The sequence below is a fragment of the Mustela putorius genome, unplaced genomic scaffold, assembly GCF_011764305.1.
Source record: "Mustela putorius furo isolate JIRA1106 unplaced genomic scaffold, ASM1176430v1.1 tig00000095_pilon_pilon_pilon, whole genome shotgun sequence".
Classification (NCBI taxonomy): Eukaryota; Metazoa; Chordata; class Mammalia; order Carnivora; family Mustelidae; genus Mustela; species Mustela putorius.
In genome coordinates, this window is record NW_025421280.1 from 19,490,472 (window position 1) to 19,510,615 (window position 20,144).

Sequence of the window (20,144 nt, forward strand, 5' to 3'; positions counted from 1 at the left end):
TTGATCTCATACTGATGGGGACAGAGTCCCTTGAGGCAGAAGCACAAATGTGCGTGACGTGGCTCTGGTCCTAACTGGGGGCTTTCCCTCCAGAGGGTTTTGTCCAGGCGCAGTCTGCTCTGTGTCTCCTTCCCGAAACCCCGGGGAGACGTGCGTATTTGTGGGGTGGTGGCCCCTGCCTCTCAGAAATATCTGGGTGGGCAGAACCTCTTGGCCCCACTTCCAGGTCCTTCGATGTGGTTGGTATGTCGGCTCTATGATGAATCAACAGAGTCAAAGCGCTCCTTACAGCTCCTCCTGTTTTTTGGTTGCTCAAAATGACTCTCTGAGAACACCACGACCTGTTTTGTTTCTGTGAACAAACAGCTCTTGCTTTGCAAACTGCAGGAGGCTTTTATGTTCATTTAGGGTCGATCGATCTGAGCACCACCGGGGTCTCCCTCCCTGTCTCTTCCTCCTCCTGCACCCTCATGGGCAGCTTGGGGTTCTGCCAGAAGTCAGTTCTCGCCTCCTGCCCATAGGAAGGAGACGTCCTCTGTGGGTTTGCATCCGTGCGTCCCTTCCTTGGTACTTGTGTGAGGGGCCAGCTTTCGTGGGTAGACTTGTGGAGACAGTCTGCTGGGGTCGTGTCTATGCACCCGAGGTGAAGGTGTGCGTCTCGGCAGCCCTCAGCCATTTGAGGTTGGCCTGTGGCTGAAGGAGCACCCCGCCCCTACTGGTTGTTCTGTAGTGGGATGCACCCCTGCTTGGTGCCGGGGCTAAGCCAGCATATTCTCCAGCCCCAGAAACCCACCTTCTACATGATTCAGAGCCATTTGTCTAAAACAAACTAACAGCCGTGTCTTTGATTCTGTCTACCACTCTCTCCCAGCTTTCCCTTCCCTACACGGTTCATTCCACACTCCTTAGCTTGGCATTCAAGACCCTCCGTCATGTGGCTCCTGCTCGGTTTGTCTGCCATGTTATGTCCCTGTCCCTGTGAGCTCGCGGTGTGTGCTCTGTCCCCTCCCCCCGGGGCCGCCTCTCCTGGCCAGTGTCCTTCCAGGCAGCCAGGGGTGGTCCTCCTTCCCTTGTGCCCTCACCCCGCCTCAGACATACCTGTCCTCTGGCACTTGCCTCACTAGATGGTTACGCGCCTGCCCTCCTGCCAGACACCTGCCTTTGTGTCCTCAGTGCCCGGCTTGGAGTGGGCACCCAGTGACTGTTTGGGCGGGCAGGTGGGGGGCTGAATGGATCTGTCACTGGGTGTGGAGCATATCCTGAAGCTGGAAGTAGCTGCCTTCCACTTTGTGGTCTCCAGGCCCTCTCCAGAGAACCTCGTGACGGAGGAGAAGACAGCTCTCCACATCCTGTGAGGCATCGTTCTTCTCAGTGTCCAGTTCTGACGAGGCTGTGCTGGTCTCCCGCAGCACAGGGCCTCTGTGACCTTCACGGCTTAGTGTCTATTGTCACATGTCAAAAGAGCAAGGACCTTGACTTAGAGTGTCAACCCCGAGTGTGCTGGTAACCCTCCTTGTATGCATTTTGCTTTGTTGTCGCTGTGGCAAGCCGCTGAATGTGTGTGTTTTCTTCCAGTCAAGCGCTTCAGAGAACCAAAGCACGAGAGACGGCCGTGGAGGATATGGTGCGTATGTACATATGAACACCTTCCTAGAATGCCATTGACTCTTTGGGGTTTGCAGGGGGAGGGGGGGTGGGCAATGGGAGCGATTCTGCATCACATAAAGTGTTGGAATCCCTTAGTTGGATTAATCATCTCAGGAACTATGTCTAATACAAAAGACTTCTAGAAGTTCCTCTAAGTAACATCAGGCTCTGTCTTTATTCTGTCATCACACAGCTGCCCACTTTTAGGAAACAGAGGTTGGGACAGATAGGTCAGTGTATGCAGCGAGCTCCTTTAATTCTGTCTCTGTGTTGTTAGGTCGTGAGAAATCCTTGGGTTCTGTAGTCTGTATGTGTAAGCAGAGCATTCTCTGAATCTGGAGACAGTCAGATACACCATGGAAATGCTCCTTTCCCCAAAACTCGTCTCTCCTGGTCGACCCTAGGATGACCCCTGGTAGCAATTTGTCCTTCATTAAAGGGTGGTAGAACTTCGGATACTGCCTTCAAAGACAGAACTCCAGAAAAAAGGGCACAGCCAGCTCTTCAGGACAACGTGACGTCCACTAGAAGCAGACTTTCTTGGGCTGCCTTAGGTTTGCAGCTGTGCTAACAGAACGGTCATTTTGCCCTGCAGAGAAGACTCCAGATAAATCAGTGTGTTAAAGGGCCTTTACAGCATTTGGAGCATATGCTTGATTGATCTTCAGTGCCTTACTTGTGAATGTTGATCAGTCTTGTTTTTATTTTCCCCCATTGGTTTCTCTCAAATCTGGGTATCTAGCTTAGGCCAGGGGACCTAGGGAGGGTCTGGAATTGGGGCAGTCTGTGGGGCACACATTGCCTTTTGGGGACTTCTGCTTTGCCAGTATTTTAGGAAATTATTTTCAAACTTCAGTCATAGGGTTGATCTGGATAATCTCTAAGGTCTGTTCAGTCCGAAGGGGCCGTTAAGGCCCCTTCAGTGGCCCAGCCCAGCCCTCGGTGCCTAGCCCAGGAGGCCAGGAGACTTGGCCCCAGTCTAGAGGTTCCTCGGCCACAGACGGCCGTGGTCTCCAGGTGTTCGTGGCAGAGGAGAAACCCAAGGCCCTGTCTGGACCAGTGGGTGTCCCCAGAACACCCTTGTTTTCTTCTCTTTTGAAACTCCGGCCATCTAGCCCAAGGGTTGGCAGACTACGGCCCACAGGCCCACTGTGGCCCACTGTCTATTTTCCTAATGAAGTGTTACGGGAATGGCGGGCTCTGCGGCCGCTTTCACATGGGGTGGCAGGAGGACCAGCAGCCGACCTCTTCAAGAGAGTGTTTAAAGACTCTCCGACCTTTTACAGAGGGAGGTTGCCCACCCCACGTAGCGCAGTGCATACACCACAGCAGCCGGAATCTCTGGGGCTTCAGCTGTGGGGCTGGACCTGCGTGTCCTGCTGGTCTTGCGCAGACGGACTTAAGCTCGGAGCGACGTCGAGAGGGACCTCTTTAAAACAGAGGTGCCCTGGACCTCATCAAAAGCCAGGATCCAGCATTTCATTTTGAAGTGACAAAAAGTGAAAAAGTAAACACACCTATTTTAAATATGTGTTTAACGTATTTAAGTATGTGTTCTAAATCTCCAGCCTCTTAGGGAGCTCAGATGCGGTTTTATTGAAGGTTTTGAAAGGTCACTGAGACACCAAGCCTGAGTTCGTGCCAACGCCTCAGAAAGAGGCACCTAGTAAAGGGAAGGTTGGGAGCACCCTGGTGGCTTTCTTCCTGTTTCAGACTTCTCATTTTCCACAAATTGGGTATAACCCTCCTGTCAGGATGGTAACAAGTGCTGATCCTATTTTGTACAGGTTTTTAGACACTTCTAAACAAGCCATAGGAATGCTGTTCATCCACTTTGCAAATGTGTACCTAGCAGATCTCACTGAAGAGGACCCTTGCTCACTGTAAGTGGCCCGTATCCGAGGACAGATGTCACCCACCTGTCCACTGAACATGCAGACTGGCCTTGCTTCCAGCCACTAGTCATGTTCCCTCTAGCTTGGGTAGGGGGCAGCCCCCACTTTGTGCTTTGTGCTCACCTGAGAGAATCCCTGTCTGTGCTGCCTGTGGGTTCATACACACAGCTGTCAGCCGGCTGTGAGGGCTCTGTGTTGACTCCCTGCTTATCCGAGTTCTGGCCCTTGGCATTCTAGTAATCCTTATGTCTCCCGGTAGGGAGTGGCCCCTAGTGGGGCATCATAGTGCCCTGAAGGAGTATCCCTGCTAGAATAAGACCCATGGGGGGGCTTCTCTGTGGTGCCAGCCGCTTGGGGTCAAAGCCACTGTGGATCATCATTGACCTCTTGGACCTGAACACCATGGGTGGTTCTGGCTCATAATGGTGCCTCTCTTAGCCGAGGGAGTGGGAAAAGAGACTCCCCTACCCTATCCTAGCTCCATCTCCTTCCTTCCTGGCTCAGACTTGTTGCTCCCATCATGCTGTGCTGGAGGCCTTCTACCCAACCAGCTGTCTCCTGCCTCCGTGCCTTTGCTCACGCTGCTGTCCTGCCCCGCCTTTGAGAGACCAGGGCGGAGAGCTGGGGAGTCCCTTGCCAAGAGGCTTCGTGTATGTTTAAGATCATTTGGACTGGAAGATTCTTTTCAAGCCTCCTTTTTTGGTGACTGCAGATTTAGTTCAGGGCGAGATTTCAGCAGGAAGCTATGACGTCTCCCTGCCTAGAGTCTCTCTGAGACCTGGATAGGCTATGATCTGTTTGGACCTGTGGGTGCATTCTCAAAGTAGGTGACTGGAAAGGTAATCCTCCCTCAGGGGGATGGTTAGGAGATGGTTTTCCTTCCAGCCCCTGAGCCCCCAGCAGGCTGGAGTCATCCTCTGGTGAATGGTCTTGACGTTGCTGACCGGGATAGCCCACAAGGCAGCGGCTGACACTGGAGGCACTAAGGTTACTCCTCGTGCAGTGTCGGCCGCGTGCCTCTCCCCTGCAGCACCTCCACTGGCTGTCTGCAAAATGAAGACGATACGGCTGTAAGAAGGACATTGGCAAACTGAATCACAGCCAGGAGGGAGAAGGGGCTGTTGACAGCTCTCAAGTGCTCCGCCTGGAGGAGGAAGGGCCCAAGGTGGAGCTTGGTATGGTGAAGGCACTTGACTAAGAGGCCAGACCGAGCCCCCACTTTGCTCCCCTGGCCTGTGTCCCACCAGATCCCCAGGATTCCTGGGCAGGTTTCAGGACTTGTTGAGTGTAAGCACCACTGGGGTCCATAGGGTCGCTGCTCAGTGAGGGAGTTAACAGTTCATTTGGAGGGTGTTGTAAGTTAGGAAAGGTGTGAGAGCCCAGCAGCAGGCAGTGTTTGGGCAGTGGAAGGCGCCCAGGCCCTTGGATCTGTTTCAGGTCCTGCCATTCTGGCTCTGCCCTGTGACTTTTCACAAGTTGGGGACAGGCTCAGCTGGGCAGGCCTTGAGGCATCTTGGGAAGCTGCAGACTGGAAGGGAAGCCAGCTTCAGCTACAGGAGACCAGAAACATACAGCGGGGATGAGCTGCCCCTGTGGGTGCAGGGGTCCCGTGGACTGGGCGCTCTGCTCCTTGCTCCGTCCAAATACTTTGGGAGGAAGTTCAGCTTTTGTGACATCCAGGGTTCTGGGACTCTGAGGGGCCAGGATTCAAACCACACATTGGTCTAGCACCTACTACGTGGCAGGCATTGTTCACACGTACTGACTCTTTCGATCCCGATAACAGCCCTACAGTTTAGATACTTTGGTTATCCTCGTTTTACAGCCTGAGGAACTGAGGCACAGAGAGAGCACGGAACTTAAATTCACACGGATGAGTAGTGATGGAGCTGGGATCTGAAGCCAGCCTGTCCCCCAGCCTCATATGTGTTGGGTACACTGTAGGGAGCATTCCGTCTTTTGTCACAGGGCCTGGCGCCCAGTAGGTGTAAATGTTTGGGGAGGGAATGAATGAACCAACACATGTCTGTCACGAGTTCTTGTGACTTTCAGGGCGAGCCTCAGATGTGAGAACCATTTGAAACCAGTTAGATGTAAGCATCTGAGAGCAGTTTAGTCTGGGGCCAGCTCGGAGCCTGGAGAAGTCGCCTTGGACTCAGCTGCTCTGCCTTGGTCTCTGGTCTGAGAGTGACCCCTTGTGATGTTAACGAGGAAGGGCAGGCGGAGACACGCTGTCTGCCCTTCTGGTTTTCTGGCCACACTTGGGCCCCATGGTGAGCCCCCTTAGGAGTCAGTGTGTGCCCGGCCCCAGAGCCTCGGTCTCTAAGTGGGGGCTCAGAGTCTGCATGAAATATCTCCGGCCTTGGCAATGGGAAAGCACAGCAGTTGGTCTGTGACATCTGGAACTGCTTGGAGAGCTTTCCAAGCCACTTGGCATCCCAGGGGCCTGTACCTGACCCAGTGGTTGCCTGTCTCCTGCTTTGTCTGGAGCACTGGCACCTGTGGTCAGGGTGCCTGGCAAGATCTGGGTACAGGGCCCTTGAGGAGGGCCTCTCCTTGGTGAGGGAGGAGGTGTGTGTCAGACACATGGAAACAGACAGTATAAGAACACAGGATCATGGTGGGAGAGCTCTTCTGACTCTACTCTCCTTCTGTCAGCCTGCCTTTTCCATGGGAATAAAGCTCTCTCTAGAAATACACTTGCTTCCGTGGCAGGCTCTGAAACATAGGGATGATAGAGGGGCCTGTGGCCTTGCCCTCTTTGGTCCAAAAAACCCCAGAAGCCACATCCTGAACCACGTGGAGCAGCAGCACTAGCTCGGGGTCGTGCATGTGACCAGCGTCAAGGTGCAGATTTCTTTTAATGAATTAAGTTCTGTTTCCCTGTTGACGTCCTTGCTGTTTCTAGGCACCCTGTCCTGGGTCAAGTCTTTCCTGGTGGGAGTGTTAGGGGTCTTTCAAGTTTCTCTGTCCCTTATCCACTCCTCCCTCGAGTTCTTTGACCCCGATGAGTGTCGGATGCTATCATGGGGAGGCTTCCCTGGGGCTCCTGGAATTGAGCCCCGGAGACTCTCGCATGGGCCCCCCCGGAACAGGCTAAAGTGCTGGGACTTCAGGCTTGAAGTTGGTCTTGGTAAGCACCCAGGGCTGGGCTCAGGGGCCTGGGTGGTGCTTCCTGATGGCGCCACTGTGTGCTGTCCTCCCAGGTACCTCATCAACTTCCTCCTGGACGCCACCGTGGGCATGCTGCTCATCTACGTGGGGGTGCGTGCCGTCAGCGTCCTGGTGGAGTGGCAGCAGTGGGAGTCCTTGCGATTTGGCGAATATGGTAAAGTGGCGTGGACACTGGATGGGGGTGTGGAGGGGGCCTTCGGGGGGGGCAGGGGGTGCGCTCTCCTCCTCGCCCCAGTCAGCTCTCTAGGCCGGTGGATTGGAAGCTTCAGGAGCTGGTGGCTGTATCCTCTGGTCGGGGGGCTGGTTCTGGGGCCTGAACACCATCGCCCTGCTAGTGTCAGAGTGCCACACGTGAGGTGTGGAGGAGCACACTTCACTGCCACTCCGTGGCAGGAGCCAGGAGACCCTAGACAGGGGGAGGGGCCCAGCTCTGGCCTCTTCCACTAGAGGGCACCAGTGGCCCCACCTGCAGGCCACCTCACCCTGCTGGGCTTCTCACCCAGCGCACAGGAGGCACCCACTCGTTAGAGGAATGGGAGGTGGCCCTCTTCTGTTACGTGTCTTTGCCTGTCCTGTCATTGGGCCATCTCGCTACAGGGCTATCCATCCCCCACGCCATGGCCAAGTCACCTTACTGTCTCCTAACTGGAGGCTGGTCTCCCACCAGCATCAGGTGCGTGCTGTCACCAGGAACCCCAGGTCCATCTCACTCACAGGTGAGCCTTAAAACAGGTGACCTGTGGCTGCTGGCTCATCTTTGACTCCCTCCCTTCTCTCAAACCCCCAGGACAAGGGCCTGCTTAGGAAGCTGCCCTCATACTCTCTGAGCACAAATACATTGCCCAGAGAAGCATGGCAGTAGCCTCCACGGGGCTGTGGTGAGATGCCTTCCTCAGGCCTTGCCACACCCTGGGCATTCAGGCCCCGGAGTTAAGGGGCAAGGACAGGTCTCTCCCACCTTCATGCCTGGCCCCTGATGTCTGGGAGCACGAACTCCTGGTCTCAGTGAGAACAGCATCAGTGGGGCCTCAGCCACCTAGGGACACACAGGACAAGAAGGAAGGAATTCTGGATCTCCACTCTCCTTTCCTGGTCACTCCTTCTGCGGACTTCCTGGCGCAGCTTCAGGGTCACTCACTCCTAGATGACTGAAGCCTCATAAGGCACTAACGAGTGGAAGGGGAGCCGATCCGTGGAACCGACTATACGAGAGCCTTGGGTATTTCTAGAATTCTTAAGTAATTGTTTGTCTCTATTGAGGGGAGATGAACTCAGGGGAGGGCTTTTCTTAGCCCTGTTACTTGATGCCTAATGAGTCACGGACTTAAGATAGCGTATGACACACGGCGTACGCTCCTGTGGCTCGATGGAAGTCTTCTGAGAAGCCCCGAGTCATGATCCCTCCACTTGGAGGACACCTGTGGACCACAGCGTCATCCTCACTTACAGGCTAGGTACCGACGAGTTAAGTGACTCCTGAAGCCAGCGCACAGCTGGCGGCGGGCATGGTCTCATCTGCCACCGCCTCCAAGATCAGAGCTGCTCACTGCGTGCTGTTGAGATCTATCCTGGAAGGCTGCTCTCGACTCAGCTGTAGTGACCCACACTGCAGAGAGCCATCACAGCCAGTCACGTGCCACTCAGTGACCACCCCCACCCCTGCCGCCAACCCTGACTACCCAACAGAGGGAAAGCAGGTCCGGTCCTAGAGCACCACCCATTCCCACCCTCGTCTTCCCAGAGCCTTCAAACCAGGATGTCTCCAGATGACCATCCTGAGCCCTCCCTCCCCGGGCTGAGGGAGGACGGTGCACGTCCTCTCTTACCTGATTTCTCTTTCTACCTGTATTCTTGTGTCCTGTCACTGCTACAAGAAATTTCCACAAAACCAGTGGCTTCCAACAGCAGGTGTCTCACTTTACACCTGTGTAGGAAGGCATCCCACCTGGGTCGCCCTGGCTAAAGTCAAGGTGTGGGCCGGACTGCTTCCTTCTGGAGCCTCTAGAGGGGGCATCCATGTCCTGGCAGTCTGCCGCTCCTAAGAGGCTGGCCGCCCTCCCTGCTTGTGGCCCCGTCTCCCCTGAGGCAGCGGGTAAGGCTCCTCTCCGATGGTATCCTGCTCTCCTTCCAGATCTCGTTCCAGTGCCCGTGTGAGTGCGCCGGGCCCCCCAGATACTGCGGGATGCTGCCCCATCTTAGAAGCAGCTGGTTAGCAGCCGTACTTGCCCTGGGCAGCTTACCATAGTGCCAGGTCCCTGGGACTCAGGTGTGGATGTGTCTGTGGGGCCACATTTCACCTGCCACACCTGTTAACTGGCCCATCTTCTTGAGGCAATATTTCCATGTCGGCCCCATAGCTCTCTTCTCAGCTAAGTGAAGAAGAGGGCTTTGTTTTTTAGGTGCTTCCTTTGTCTTTAGAGGAGAGGCTGAACTTGCCAACAAGCACATGGGACTTGGGGAATGTCACACAGCCCTGAGGGGGGGAGACAAAATCCAGGTGATAGGTATGCTTGTGGTTTGATGACCAGGCGGCATTTCCCACAGCAGAAGCTCTGAAGGCAGGTCTGTGTCCCATGGACCAGTGGTCTGTGGGCTTTGCTGGCTGGCCCTGTCCTTATGCTCCCTTCCTGAAGCCGTTGGGAGACAGATGGGCTCTGTCTGTTTGTGCCCTATCCCTGCGATTTCTCCTGAGGAATTTGTTCAACAAACACAACACCCTCTACCTGAGATTGTCCAGGACATGTCAATAATGCCTGGTGTGTCTGTCCTTGAACAGTGAGACAGTGGGGAACGTCTGGGAGGCTCTCCAAGGAGCAAAGCAGACCAGCACACGTGCTCACTCCAGCCGGGGCTCCTGGTAGTCGGGACATGGAGGAGGAGGAGAGTGTGGGAACGCATTTACAGAGGACTTTCCCTTTTCTTACCATGTTTTTTAGCTGTCCTTTTAAAGCATGTAAATGAAGACACAACCGTGGCCGAGCTATGGCGCTGACACTTAACAGTGTGGGACAATGCGGGGTTCAGGGCGTCTGTCCCTCTCTGTCAGTCACTGCAAGCTTACGGGCACATGGAACGAGCACATTTTCTTTTGATATGAAGTGTGGCCCCTTAGTCTGCTGACTGGAAACGCGCTGGTCCCTGTTCAGAGATGTTTCCTACTAGTGCTTTCTGTTGGTCTCTGATCTTAATGATTTTTGACAATATTTTGATTTGTTACTTCTGAGAACTTTTCTCAGTAAGGTCACGCAGTTGACTGAAAGGATTCCAGCACTGCATTAAAAATCTAGCTGGAGGGATTGTGCTTCTGAAGTGGTTTTTTGGCTCAGATGTGTCTAATACCAGAAGTGAAAGTAGGGCGAGCTTAGCAGCAGCCCTGATGGCTCTCTGCATGCTTTCTGCACCCTTCTCCCGAGGTTTTCCAGAAAAGGGAATGGCCTGCTGTGGTGTCCATTACAGCTGTGCGAAGGCATTCATGTGCGCTCCCCAGCGTCCCGTTGGCAGGCTCTGGCCGGGCTGGGCCTGCTCCGGCACCCGTGCCTGGACGGGGATGGCTGCAGAAACCTTCCATCGCATGGTGGAACTGGAGCCCTCTCTCTGGGGCAAGTTCTCACCTCACAGCCTAGACAGGGGCCTTTGCCTCCCCTGAAGTGCTGCCCTCCACCCCTCTTCTGGTGAGTGGTGCTCAGGCAACCCCAGCAGAGCATCCAGAGCCAGCTCCAGCTGCCTCCCACCATCCCCTGGCTCTTCTCTAGGTCTCCCACTTTAGCATGTGTGGCTCCCTGGGGGCCCATCCCATGAGTTCTGCCTGTCCCCAAGGATATAGCTCTGTCCCTGGGGCTGGTCCTCCACACTTCTTCTAGTCTTTTCTGAAACATTCTGGAGGCCCTCCAGGACCTGCGTGTGCCCCAGTGTGAACTATTGCCTTTCTCCATTTCTCAAGTACCGTGATGGATGAGTCACAGATGGACCTTTGTCACGGCCCCACGCACAGCCCCTCCCTCCTGCTTGTCTGCCCCCACTTTCTTTCCCTGTCCCCAGTGCAGCTGTTTTGGGCTACCTCATGGAGACAGAATCAGGATTCCTCCAGTCCGAGTTCTGCTTTCAGGGCTGAGGGCAGCAGGAGCAGCAGGGGCGACTGGCTCGGGGCAGCAGACCAGCAAAGGGGAGGTTTGCTGCCTCCGTGGTCACAAACATCAGGCAGTCCACGGGTGGAGGAAAGGATGGATAGCACCACAGTCACTGGAAAAATCAACAACAGATAATAATAGCAGTCTTCCTTCCCACAGCTCTGCCCGTGGACAAAAAGAGCCAGCTCTCTGAGCCCTGGCAGTGAGCACTTACTAACTTTAGTCTCCTTAATTACATCCTAGAATCTCTTAAAAGAAACCCCCACTCTGGTATCTCCAAATTAGGAATTCTGTGATTTTTGTCTAAAACACCTGCATGTGTCTGGTGAGGCTGAAGTGATTCCTGGTGCTTCGGGGGCTTGTGAAGTGGCTTTAGAGCCAGGGTCTGGGGTAGGCTGGGGGGCCCGAGGGCTCCTAGGAGCTGTGGGCATGGGGCGGGGACATGGGCTTGGGTCCTGGCATCTGGGCCCTGCGTGACTATGCACCTGCTGTCCCTGCAGGAGACCCTCTGCAGTGCGGAGCCTGGGTTGGGCAGTGTGCGCTTTACATCGTGATCATGATTTTTGAAAAGTCTGTCGTCTTCATCGTTCTCCTCATACTTCAGTGGAAAAAGGTTTGCTTCTTGTCCATCCTTTAGCAGCTCCTTGGGCTGCCAAGCAAGACAGTACTTGTTCTCCTACCACCCACACGCCCCAACCTTATTGGAAAACCAAATCTTTTCTTTCTTTTCCTTCTCCCCCACCCCCACCTCCACTAAGTCGGTCTGGCTTGCCTGTCGGGAGCAGGAACTTGGTTTTTCACTTAGCATCCATCTACTTGAATAGTGCAAGTGCCTGCCCTCGATTAAGCTTTGCGATACAGGCGCACCTGGATGGCTCAGTGGGTTAAAGCCTCTGCCTTTGGCTCAGGTCATGATCCCAGGGTCCTGGGTTCGAGCCCTGCATTGGGCTCTTTGCTCAGCAGGGAGCCTGCTTCCCTTCCTCTCTCTCTTCCTGCCTCTCTGCCCACCTGTGATCTCTCTCTGTCAAATAAATAAATAAAATCTAAAAAAAAAAAAAAAAAAAAGCTTTGCGATACAGAAGGCCAGTGGGGACAAGTGTCCCTGCCCTCGGGCTGCTTCCTGGCTGAGACAATCTATAAACCTCACTACTGTAACTATCAGGAAGGTGTCTCTCCACCTGCACATGTCCTCCACACTTTTCTTGGCCAGTGGTTTAATCAAGACTCTGGGGGCTGCAGGAAACAGCTGCTCACAGGCTGTTCCCAGGGTTCCCTCGGCGCCGCCCTCTGGCCCTGGTGCTGGGCTCTGCACTGCCCAAGTCCCCCACATGGCTGCATGGAACTGGCTGAAGAGTCTTCGAGTAGCTCAGAACTTGGCCTTCCTTTGTTTTTGTTATTGTTGTCGTGTGTGGTTTTTTTTTTTTTTTTTTTTTTTTTTTAAGATTTTACTGATTTATTTGAGAGAGAGCAGGAACACAAGAGGGAGAGGGACAAGTAGGCTCCCTGCTGCCCTGAGATCATGACCTGAGCTGAAGTCTGACGCATAACTGACTAAGCTACCCAAGTGCCCCTCCTTTGGTTTTATTTATGTCTGAATTTTATTTTTCAAGAAAATAAACCCAGGCTTTTCAGAGCTTCTGTCCTTCAAGAGGTGGTTGGGGTGCAGGATTTCTGCTAGAAAATGGTCTGGTCCCTCACTGCTAGTGTCTGTAATCGGCATCCACCAACCTCATTCTCTCCAACACCCCGAAGCCCCACCACCCCTACCCTCCATGCTGCCTGGTGGGTGGGCCCTGCCCTGCATGGTGGTTGTAAGCCCATTATGTTTCCCAGGTCCATGCCACTAGGAAGGCGGCTAAAACCCTAAATGCTGCAGGTGTTCTCCCCTCCCGGGGATCTGCCCCTTGTCAGCATTCCCATCTGGGGACGGACCATGCAGCCCTGGCCGTGAGGCACTGTTCCCATCAGGGTTCCAGGGGAGTGTCGTTTGAGCCAAGCCACCCTTCTCAGGGCCTCATGGATGATGTGTGCTGCTGCCCCGCTACCCCCAGGCCCCTTCTATGTGGTCTCCCCCTACCTCACGGAGTCTGCTTCTCTTTACAGGTGGCCCTGTTGAACCCCATTGAAAACCCAGACCTGAAACTGGCCATCGTCATGCTGATCGTCCCCTTCTTTGTCAATGTCAGTGCCATGTTGCATTTTATCCCCACATACTCCCTGCCCTCCAGTGTCCTGTTCTCAGTTCTGAGTCTGACAGAGAAAGCCCCTTACAGCCCCCAGGCCTCTCCCCACCCCAGACCTGGAAATGGCAGGATTGCTTCCTCAGCAGGCAGATCCCTCCTCTAGGCTCCCCGTGCAAGAGGAAGGGTCCTGAGAACTTTGTCTTGCCCTGCCTGCCGGGGACTTCCCACCGAGGAGGCCCTCTGCATGCATAGCGAGCAATTTGTAGATCGGGATGTTCGGAATCCAGGCCGCCTCATCCCTGGCTCCAGAGCTCCAAGAGAGACTCATAAGCATGCTGGCTAGAAAATGGAAGGAACAAGAAAGTCACGTGGGGCTGACAGTCGTGGCAGAGTGCGCGGGCCAGCCTCTCAGCTCACAGTAGGAGCCTGGAAACCTTTCCAGTGGCTAGTCCCCAGCGGTTACCAGCACTCAGGGTGAAGAGGACTAGGGTTTTCTTGCTGGTTCTCCGATAAGAAAGCAGAAGCAAAGGATGTGGAGGGTGGGAATCTCTTTGTAAGCTTGTGAGAGAGCTGGGGGACTGGAGGAGGCTTTTCTTCCCCTTGTTCTAGACCTCGTAATCAGGAGCAGGCAGGAAGGTTGGCAATGGGCATCTGCTGTACTTTGACAGATGCCTTATCCCAGAGTAAAATGCACATTTCCTCCCCACAGGCTTTGATGTTTTGGGTAGTGGACAATTTCCTCATGAGGAAGGGGAGGACGAAAGCTAAACTAGAAGAAAGGGGAGCCAACCAGGACTCGAGGAACGGGAGCAAGGTCCGCTATCGAAGGGCTGCATCCCACGAAGAGTCAGAGTCTGAGGTAGGGCCATGCCCTCATGCCACACCCCATCCCAATGGGGTCTCTGGCCTCTGCTGCATCTGGTCTTCCTGGCCCTGGCCAGGGGGAGCAAGAAGAGGCTGACTGCTCCATCCAGCAGGGAGGGACCCATTCCTGCGTCCCCTGGCCTTCCCACGGCAGGGAGGTGGAGTGCCCAGTGGGGTGGCGGGAGCTCATCTCCGGCAGTCGGGACCTCCGCCAGTGGAGGAAGACAGGGAAGAGGGGGGCTGCCTTGTTCCAGGGAAGCTGGCAAGGACTCTCGTGGGCCTGATAGTTGACCTTCAGGCCTTAAGGTGTTTCAGTCCCTGCCGACCACTACAGACCAGCAGAAGTGTTGGCTAAGCCCACTAGAAACTTCTAAAACGTAGGGGTAGCTAGACCTTCCCGGGAACCTCCCCTGCCCTTATTGTCAGGTTTCCTAAGTTCAAAGGTTTGGACTTTCGGGGAGACTGGTGGTCATCAACAGAAGCATGGAGGCAGAGCAATGCTCCCGGGTGGCCTGCCCACTGCGTGCTGCGGGGCGAGGCCAGGGCCGTCTCCTGAGAGGCCTCATCAGCTTTCTTGGTGTGTGCAGCTCTGCAGTGAGGGTGGGGCGGCAGAAATGGCTGAGGCAGAAATGGCTGAGGTAATGTCTTCCCTGAGAGACCTTCAGACTGGATGAGGTGAAGGTGAGTGTCTGAATAGGTCCTTCTCACACGGTGTGATCCTTCTGACACTGAGGCGCTCACAAAGCCCTGTGAGGACCTTGGAATGGTCTGTTTGATTCCCCGGGGCCTCCTGGGGGGAGTTTGGAAAGCTGACTGGAGGAGCAGGACAGAGGGTAAGCCCATATCTTCTCTAGCTGTCCCCAGGATCTGGCACGGGGCCCATCCTGTCGTAATGAACGTTAGGTGAGTGGCAACACTACAGGCAGAAGCAATCACTCAGGAGGGGTTGTGGTCACATGGGATGGCCTCTGGGTCATTGGAACCCCTCATGGCCAGAGCAGCGTGTGTCCTGTAGGGAAGGACAGAGTGACATGGAATGAGGTACAGGCAAAGGTCTGAGCCAGACAGGCAAAGTGCCTTGTGATGTGGCCATGCCTGGACAGGCAGCAGGAAGCCAGAGAGGTGTAACCAGGGACCCCCCAGGGAAGTGGTCCGGAGAAAGGTGACAATAGCTGTCCCTTCCCTGGGAGAGAAGGAGCTCATGGTGCACTGTCCCTGGGCTTCCCAGTGCTCAGAGGCTTGAGGAGTCTGCAAGCAGCATGGCAGGTGGGCAGGAAGGGTCTGTGTTGGCCTGGGTGCCCTTGCCCCACGGCCAACTCCTTCCCAACACTCAGAAGAGCGCAGGGCTCCCGTTCGTCTGCACAGGTTGCAGAGTTGGTTCAAAGCAGCTGATCTGAACGTGGTCTGCCTTGTGTGTGCTCCACAGAGGTTCTCTTCTCCTCTGGAAAGGGACTTTTCAGTGTGCTTTTGCTGTCTGTGGGGTCCCTTCCAGGACCTGGGATGCCCTGTGTCCAGATTGGGCTTGTTTACCAGAATGACCTCAGTGTGGGGGTCCTTGCTGAGTTTGCTCCGACTGGGGTTCCGTCCCAGCTGGAGGTTGGCTGGAGAAGCTAGGGGTGGCCACGTCCACTCCGCGCTGGTTCAGGAGCCCATGACTATTCTAGGAGTAAGCGACATCTGGATGGTTCCACTGTGTAAAGGAGCCTCCCTGTCCCCCTCCCCTAAAGACACCTGAGACCCCAGGCCTTCTAGATGGGTGAGACCCCAGTGCCAGGGTGCAGGGAGGGCAGAGGAAGAAGGCCCCGCCGGTGGTGACTCAGGTCGTGCCTGTCCCCCACCCCAGATCCTGATCTCTGCCGACGACGAGATGGAGGAGTCTGACGCGGAGGAGGACCTGCGCCGACTGACCCCCCTGAAGCCTGCGAAGAAGAAGAAGCACCGCTTCGGGCTGCCGGTCTGACGCGCTCCTGTGCTGGGGTCAGGCGTGGGGGCCCCCTCGGGTCAGCAGGTGGTCGCTGCGCAGTGTCCTTCCTTCCCTCCTCTCTGCCCCTCCTCTTCTACCTCCACTCCTCTCGCTGTCTCCGCCCGCTCCCAGACGGCTGGGACTTGCCAGAGGGAGGCCGGGCCAGCGCTGAGGGGCTCCAGGCAGCCGGAGGTCCCCACTCAGTTGCACTACAAACACTGACCAAATATGCAAGTGAGGCGTTCTGTGTGTCTGTCATTGTCCCGGACGGTGTTGCGAGGGACCCAGAAGCCCCATCCTGTGTCTGGCTGGGTGGCACTGAGGAGGAAAACCGACGCGCACAGACTGGGGGGAGCCTTTCCCCAAGGCTCGGGGAGCGTGAGGATGTAACACATTTTGGGCTAAAAGTCACTCATTGACCAAGTTGGAACCGCAATGCTTTCTTACTCCAAATGGCTTTGTAACTACTGATTTCTAAAGCCGGTTTTATGAGCTGTCACAGTGTTAATGTTTTTTGAGTATGTGTTTATTTCCTATGGGACTAATGGGCAAAAACATAGATTTTTAAGTCTTCCGTATGCTGTTGACTTTTATATTTTTAAGTTATATTTTCATACTATTGTATTTAAAAACTCTTTTTAATCCCCCAAAGAAATGGGTTTGTCTGCCTTTCATGGGATGTGAACTAGTGGGAAGAAAAAGTTGGGAGTTTTTTTATTTGGGATATTTTTAGGTAATCTGAGAGGAGATGAGGCCAGTGGTCCCAGCAAGAAGGGAGAGGAGCCCTTGTCTGAAAGGGATGAACCCAGTGGGTCTGTAAAGGCCGCGGCTGAGTGGGAGGCAGCTGGTCTGAAGGCCTGTCCGGGGACAAGTGGGTCCAGTGCTTGGCTTTCTGCTGGCAGTTTAGAGGTCTGAGTTCAACGTGACCACGAGAAGACCCTAGAGGTCTGTGTCCAGAGAACTGAAACCATAGGGGCCACCCCTGTGAGTTCCCTGCCTCTCTTCAGTCTCCACAGCTGAAGTTTAAAATTCAGTCTGAGCCTCCTTGCCTCCCAGTGCAAGGTGGAGCCTTTGGAACCAGCTGCTGGACCAGCCTCAGGAACCTCCTCTCAGGCTGCCCTGTGTCTGTCGTCTTGGTGTTGTCCCCCTGTTGAGCACAACGGTCTGAGGAACGCCCGCCTGACCCAGTGATCTTGTTTCTCATGGCCTCAGAGCAGCAGGGCAGCTGGAGAGGGGGCGGGTCGAGGTGCGGGAGCTCACTGTCCGCGTCCGCAGGCAGGCTAGATGCTTCGAGGCCCAGGTCCCCTCCCTGGGGAGTGGCCCTCACTCCTCAGCATGGCCACAGGCTTCCACAGCTCTGGAGGTGTGCTGACCACAGTGGTCCGGGTCGGCCTGAGCACTCGCCCTGCTGTGGGAGCAGCACGGTGGGACAGCCAGTGTTCCGTCATGGCCCTGAGGCAGCCACAGAAGCTGAGGAACGGAAAACTGCACCACTAAGGCGCAAGCTAGAAGGGAGGCAAGTACAGGGAGGCCACCTGGCCCAGAACCTTCCTTTTAGGCCTACGCACAAATGTGCTGCCCTTAAGTAGATTGGGTCTGAATTGTGGTGTGGGAGCCAGGTCTGGGCCTGCCTTCCCCCCAGGAACCAGAGGCCTGAAAGGAACTGGGCCCTGTCGTGGCCCTGGGTGGCCACTCTGTGAATGTAGGTGTCTACAGCGGGAGACAAGGCTGCGTGTAAGACAAGAGGCCTTGACCGCTTTTGCCCTCACTTCGGCTCTTCACCCCCGCCCGCCCCCAGCCATAGTGGACTGTTCCTCTTGGAGAATCGGTGCTGGGGAAGGCCAGAACTGACATTGTGCCTGCTACGTGTCAGCCCCTCGTGGCGTTGCTGGCTCTCCCTACTTTTCCCCCTGTCTCATTTTGTATGAACAGCCTGTGCCTGCTGCTGTCCCCGTACCTTCCTGAGCTCCGAATCAGCAGTGCTTTCAGTCTTGAGCTCCAGGCACAGTGGTAGGGAAACCACAGTCTCTGGAAGGTGGAAAGTAGGCTTTGTATAGGCCTCAGACAATCTGCTCATCTCAAGGCCTGTCCCAGTGCCTGCAGGGCAGGGGTTTGGGGAGCAAAGTGGTGGCTAGTGAGGGCTGGTTTTCCCTTGGATCCTGAATTTCAGTAAGGGCTTTAGTCTCTGAGTCACTGTCGTAGAGCTGACCAGGGGATGGGTCTCTAATCATAGAGAGCCATGTGGTGTGTAGGACTGGACAGCGTGGCCTCGCCGGTTTAGCCGTCCCTTCCCTTCCGGCTGTGTGTGTGTGTGTGTGTGTGTGTGTGTGTGTATGCACAGGCACACGCATACACACACACAGAGTTTGTATTCCCTGGAGTGTTTCCTATAATCACTGGGAATTTTTTCTTTGTTGCATTGTCGCAAGAGACCAGATGCAGAGGGCCATGGTCAGAACGTTCTCCTGAACTGTCCTCCTTCTCTGGGATGAGTCTCCTTACCACCTGCCCCGAGGTGCCTTACTCAGTACAGCTCTTTACCCAGCCACATGGCAAGTGTCACAGTGCTTGAGAAACCATGGGACACCAACCGGATATTGTGTGCTATCCATCTGATCAGTGCAGATGTGGACATTGGCCAAGGCCCCCCTGATGGAAGCTTGTAAGTCAGGGTCATGAACGAGTTTCTTGTACCTAATGGAAATAACCTGGTGAGGTAGAAACTATCACGTCTGAATGGAAGGAATCGTTGTTGGCCTTCTTTCCTTTCGCTGTCAGTGGGAGGTTAGCAGTGGCAGGGGTGGGGGATGTTGGTGAGATCTTGGGCGGCAGTGGCTTCTTGGTCTGCTCAGAAGATCTTCAAGGTAGAGGCCTGTGGCCCATCAGTTAGCGCTCAGGCACACTGGTGGCCTCCTGCCTCAAGCTTTAACTAGTGCCCCTTCCTGGTAACTGCAAGTCCTAGGCGAATGTTGACCACTCATGCCTTTAAAGGGAAACCTAGAAGGGCTCAGATTCTAGGCAGTCTAGTCCTGTAGGCTGCAGCCCAGAGTCCCCATCGGAAGGCTGCCCAGGAGCCCACTCTGCCCTCCAGACAGCAACGTGCTGGTCTTTTTGCAGCCAGTCCAACATAGATGCTCTGGAACTTCTCATTGGCCAAAGCAGCCACCTTGTAGGGTTGGCTTTTAGAAGTTGCACACACTTCTGACCAGGAGAGGAGACCTCTCTGTTCTCCCCTGTGAAGTACTGGCAGCTCTGAAGGGCTTTGCTCTCTGGAAGGGACTTCCAGTCCGATGGCCGTCAGCACCTTGAGCTCCTGGCTGGGGGGGTGAGCTGTCTCATTTGGTCTCTCTTTCTCATGATGTTTATTAGAACTCAGAACTGTGTGAGCAAACCATGGCCTATTTCCACTGCCCTTCCGGTGGGGGTGTTTCAGCAGTGGTGTTAAGATTCACAGAAACACATTTTTGAAATGAAAGGGAAGACGATGTACTTACATTGTAAAATGGTTTACAATAAAGTTTCACATCTTAATACAGTTTTGTTTTTTTTTTTTTTTTTTAAAGAAACCATCACTTGTGGTATTGGTTGTATGGTCTTTGGAGTTGAAACAGCTTAGTGGGGTCAAGAAAATTTCCCCAGTGAGTTAAAAGATTGTCCCCTGGGGTGCCCGGGTGGCTCAGTTGGTTAAGCCTCTGCCCTCAGCTCAGGTCATGATTTCGGGGTCTTGGGATTGGGATCAAGCCCTGCATTGGGCTCCCTGCTCAGCAGGGAGTCTCGTTCCCTACCCCTGCCTCCCCCCACTCGTACTTTCTCTCTTCCAGTCTCAAATAAATAAGTAAAATAATCTTTAAAAAGAAGACAAGGACAACAACAACTCTCCCCAGGAAACCAAGTGTGAATGAACTACATCACATGGTGACAGACACAGGAGCCAGAATCTGCCAAAGGACAAAGCCAAACATACTCTTGCCTTTCCCACTTCCCCGCTAATGCCGGTAAAAGGAACTTTACCTCCCCCTGAGGAGCAAGTGGTGCTGGGCGATGAGCTGTGAGCAGTGAACAGCCCACATCCTTGTCCCTGGAGCTGCAGGGCTGGAAGGCAGGTGCCTCCCCATACAGAGCCCACTGTGGGGGCGGTGCCGAAGCCCTCCCAGGCCAGGCTTGCCCTCGGTTCCGCGTGGCCTTGTTCGCAGGCCTGGATCCATGGCCCTGGCTGTCGGAAGGCATTCCTCGTGTCAGCACTTGTCTCAGATGGGGCTGGCAGTCCTCACACTGGCCTGCTGGGGCTTGG

General features: G+C 54.8%; 1 protein-coding gene across 2 annotated transcripts in view; it reads left to right on the top strand.

Moving 5' to 3' along the window:
• The window catches only part of STIMATE (STIM activating enhancer), a 52,441-nt gene extending 33,057 nt beyond the window's left edge, over positions 1–19,384 (top strand). The window contains exons 2-8 of one of the 2 annotated variants that reach the window (XM_013052826.2): positions 1,576–1,624; positions 3,435–3,530; positions 6,749–6,870; positions 11,344–11,456; positions 12,947–13,024; positions 13,736–13,885; positions 15,734–19,384. In XM_013052826.2, coding sequence (XP_012908280.2) covers positions 1,576–1,624; positions 3,435–3,530; positions 6,749–6,870; positions 11,344–11,456; positions 12,947–13,024; positions 13,736–13,885; positions 15,734–15,850 — 725 coding nt within the window. In that variant the 3' untranslated portion in view covers positions 15,851–19,384. The remainder of the gene's footprint in view (positions 1–1,575; positions 1,625–3,434; positions 3,531–6,748; positions 6,871–11,343; positions 11,457–12,946; positions 13,025–13,735; positions 13,886–15,733) is intronic. The other variant, XM_045079012.1, reaches the window with a different exon arrangement.
• Positions 19,385–20,144: the final 760 nt, after the last annotated feature.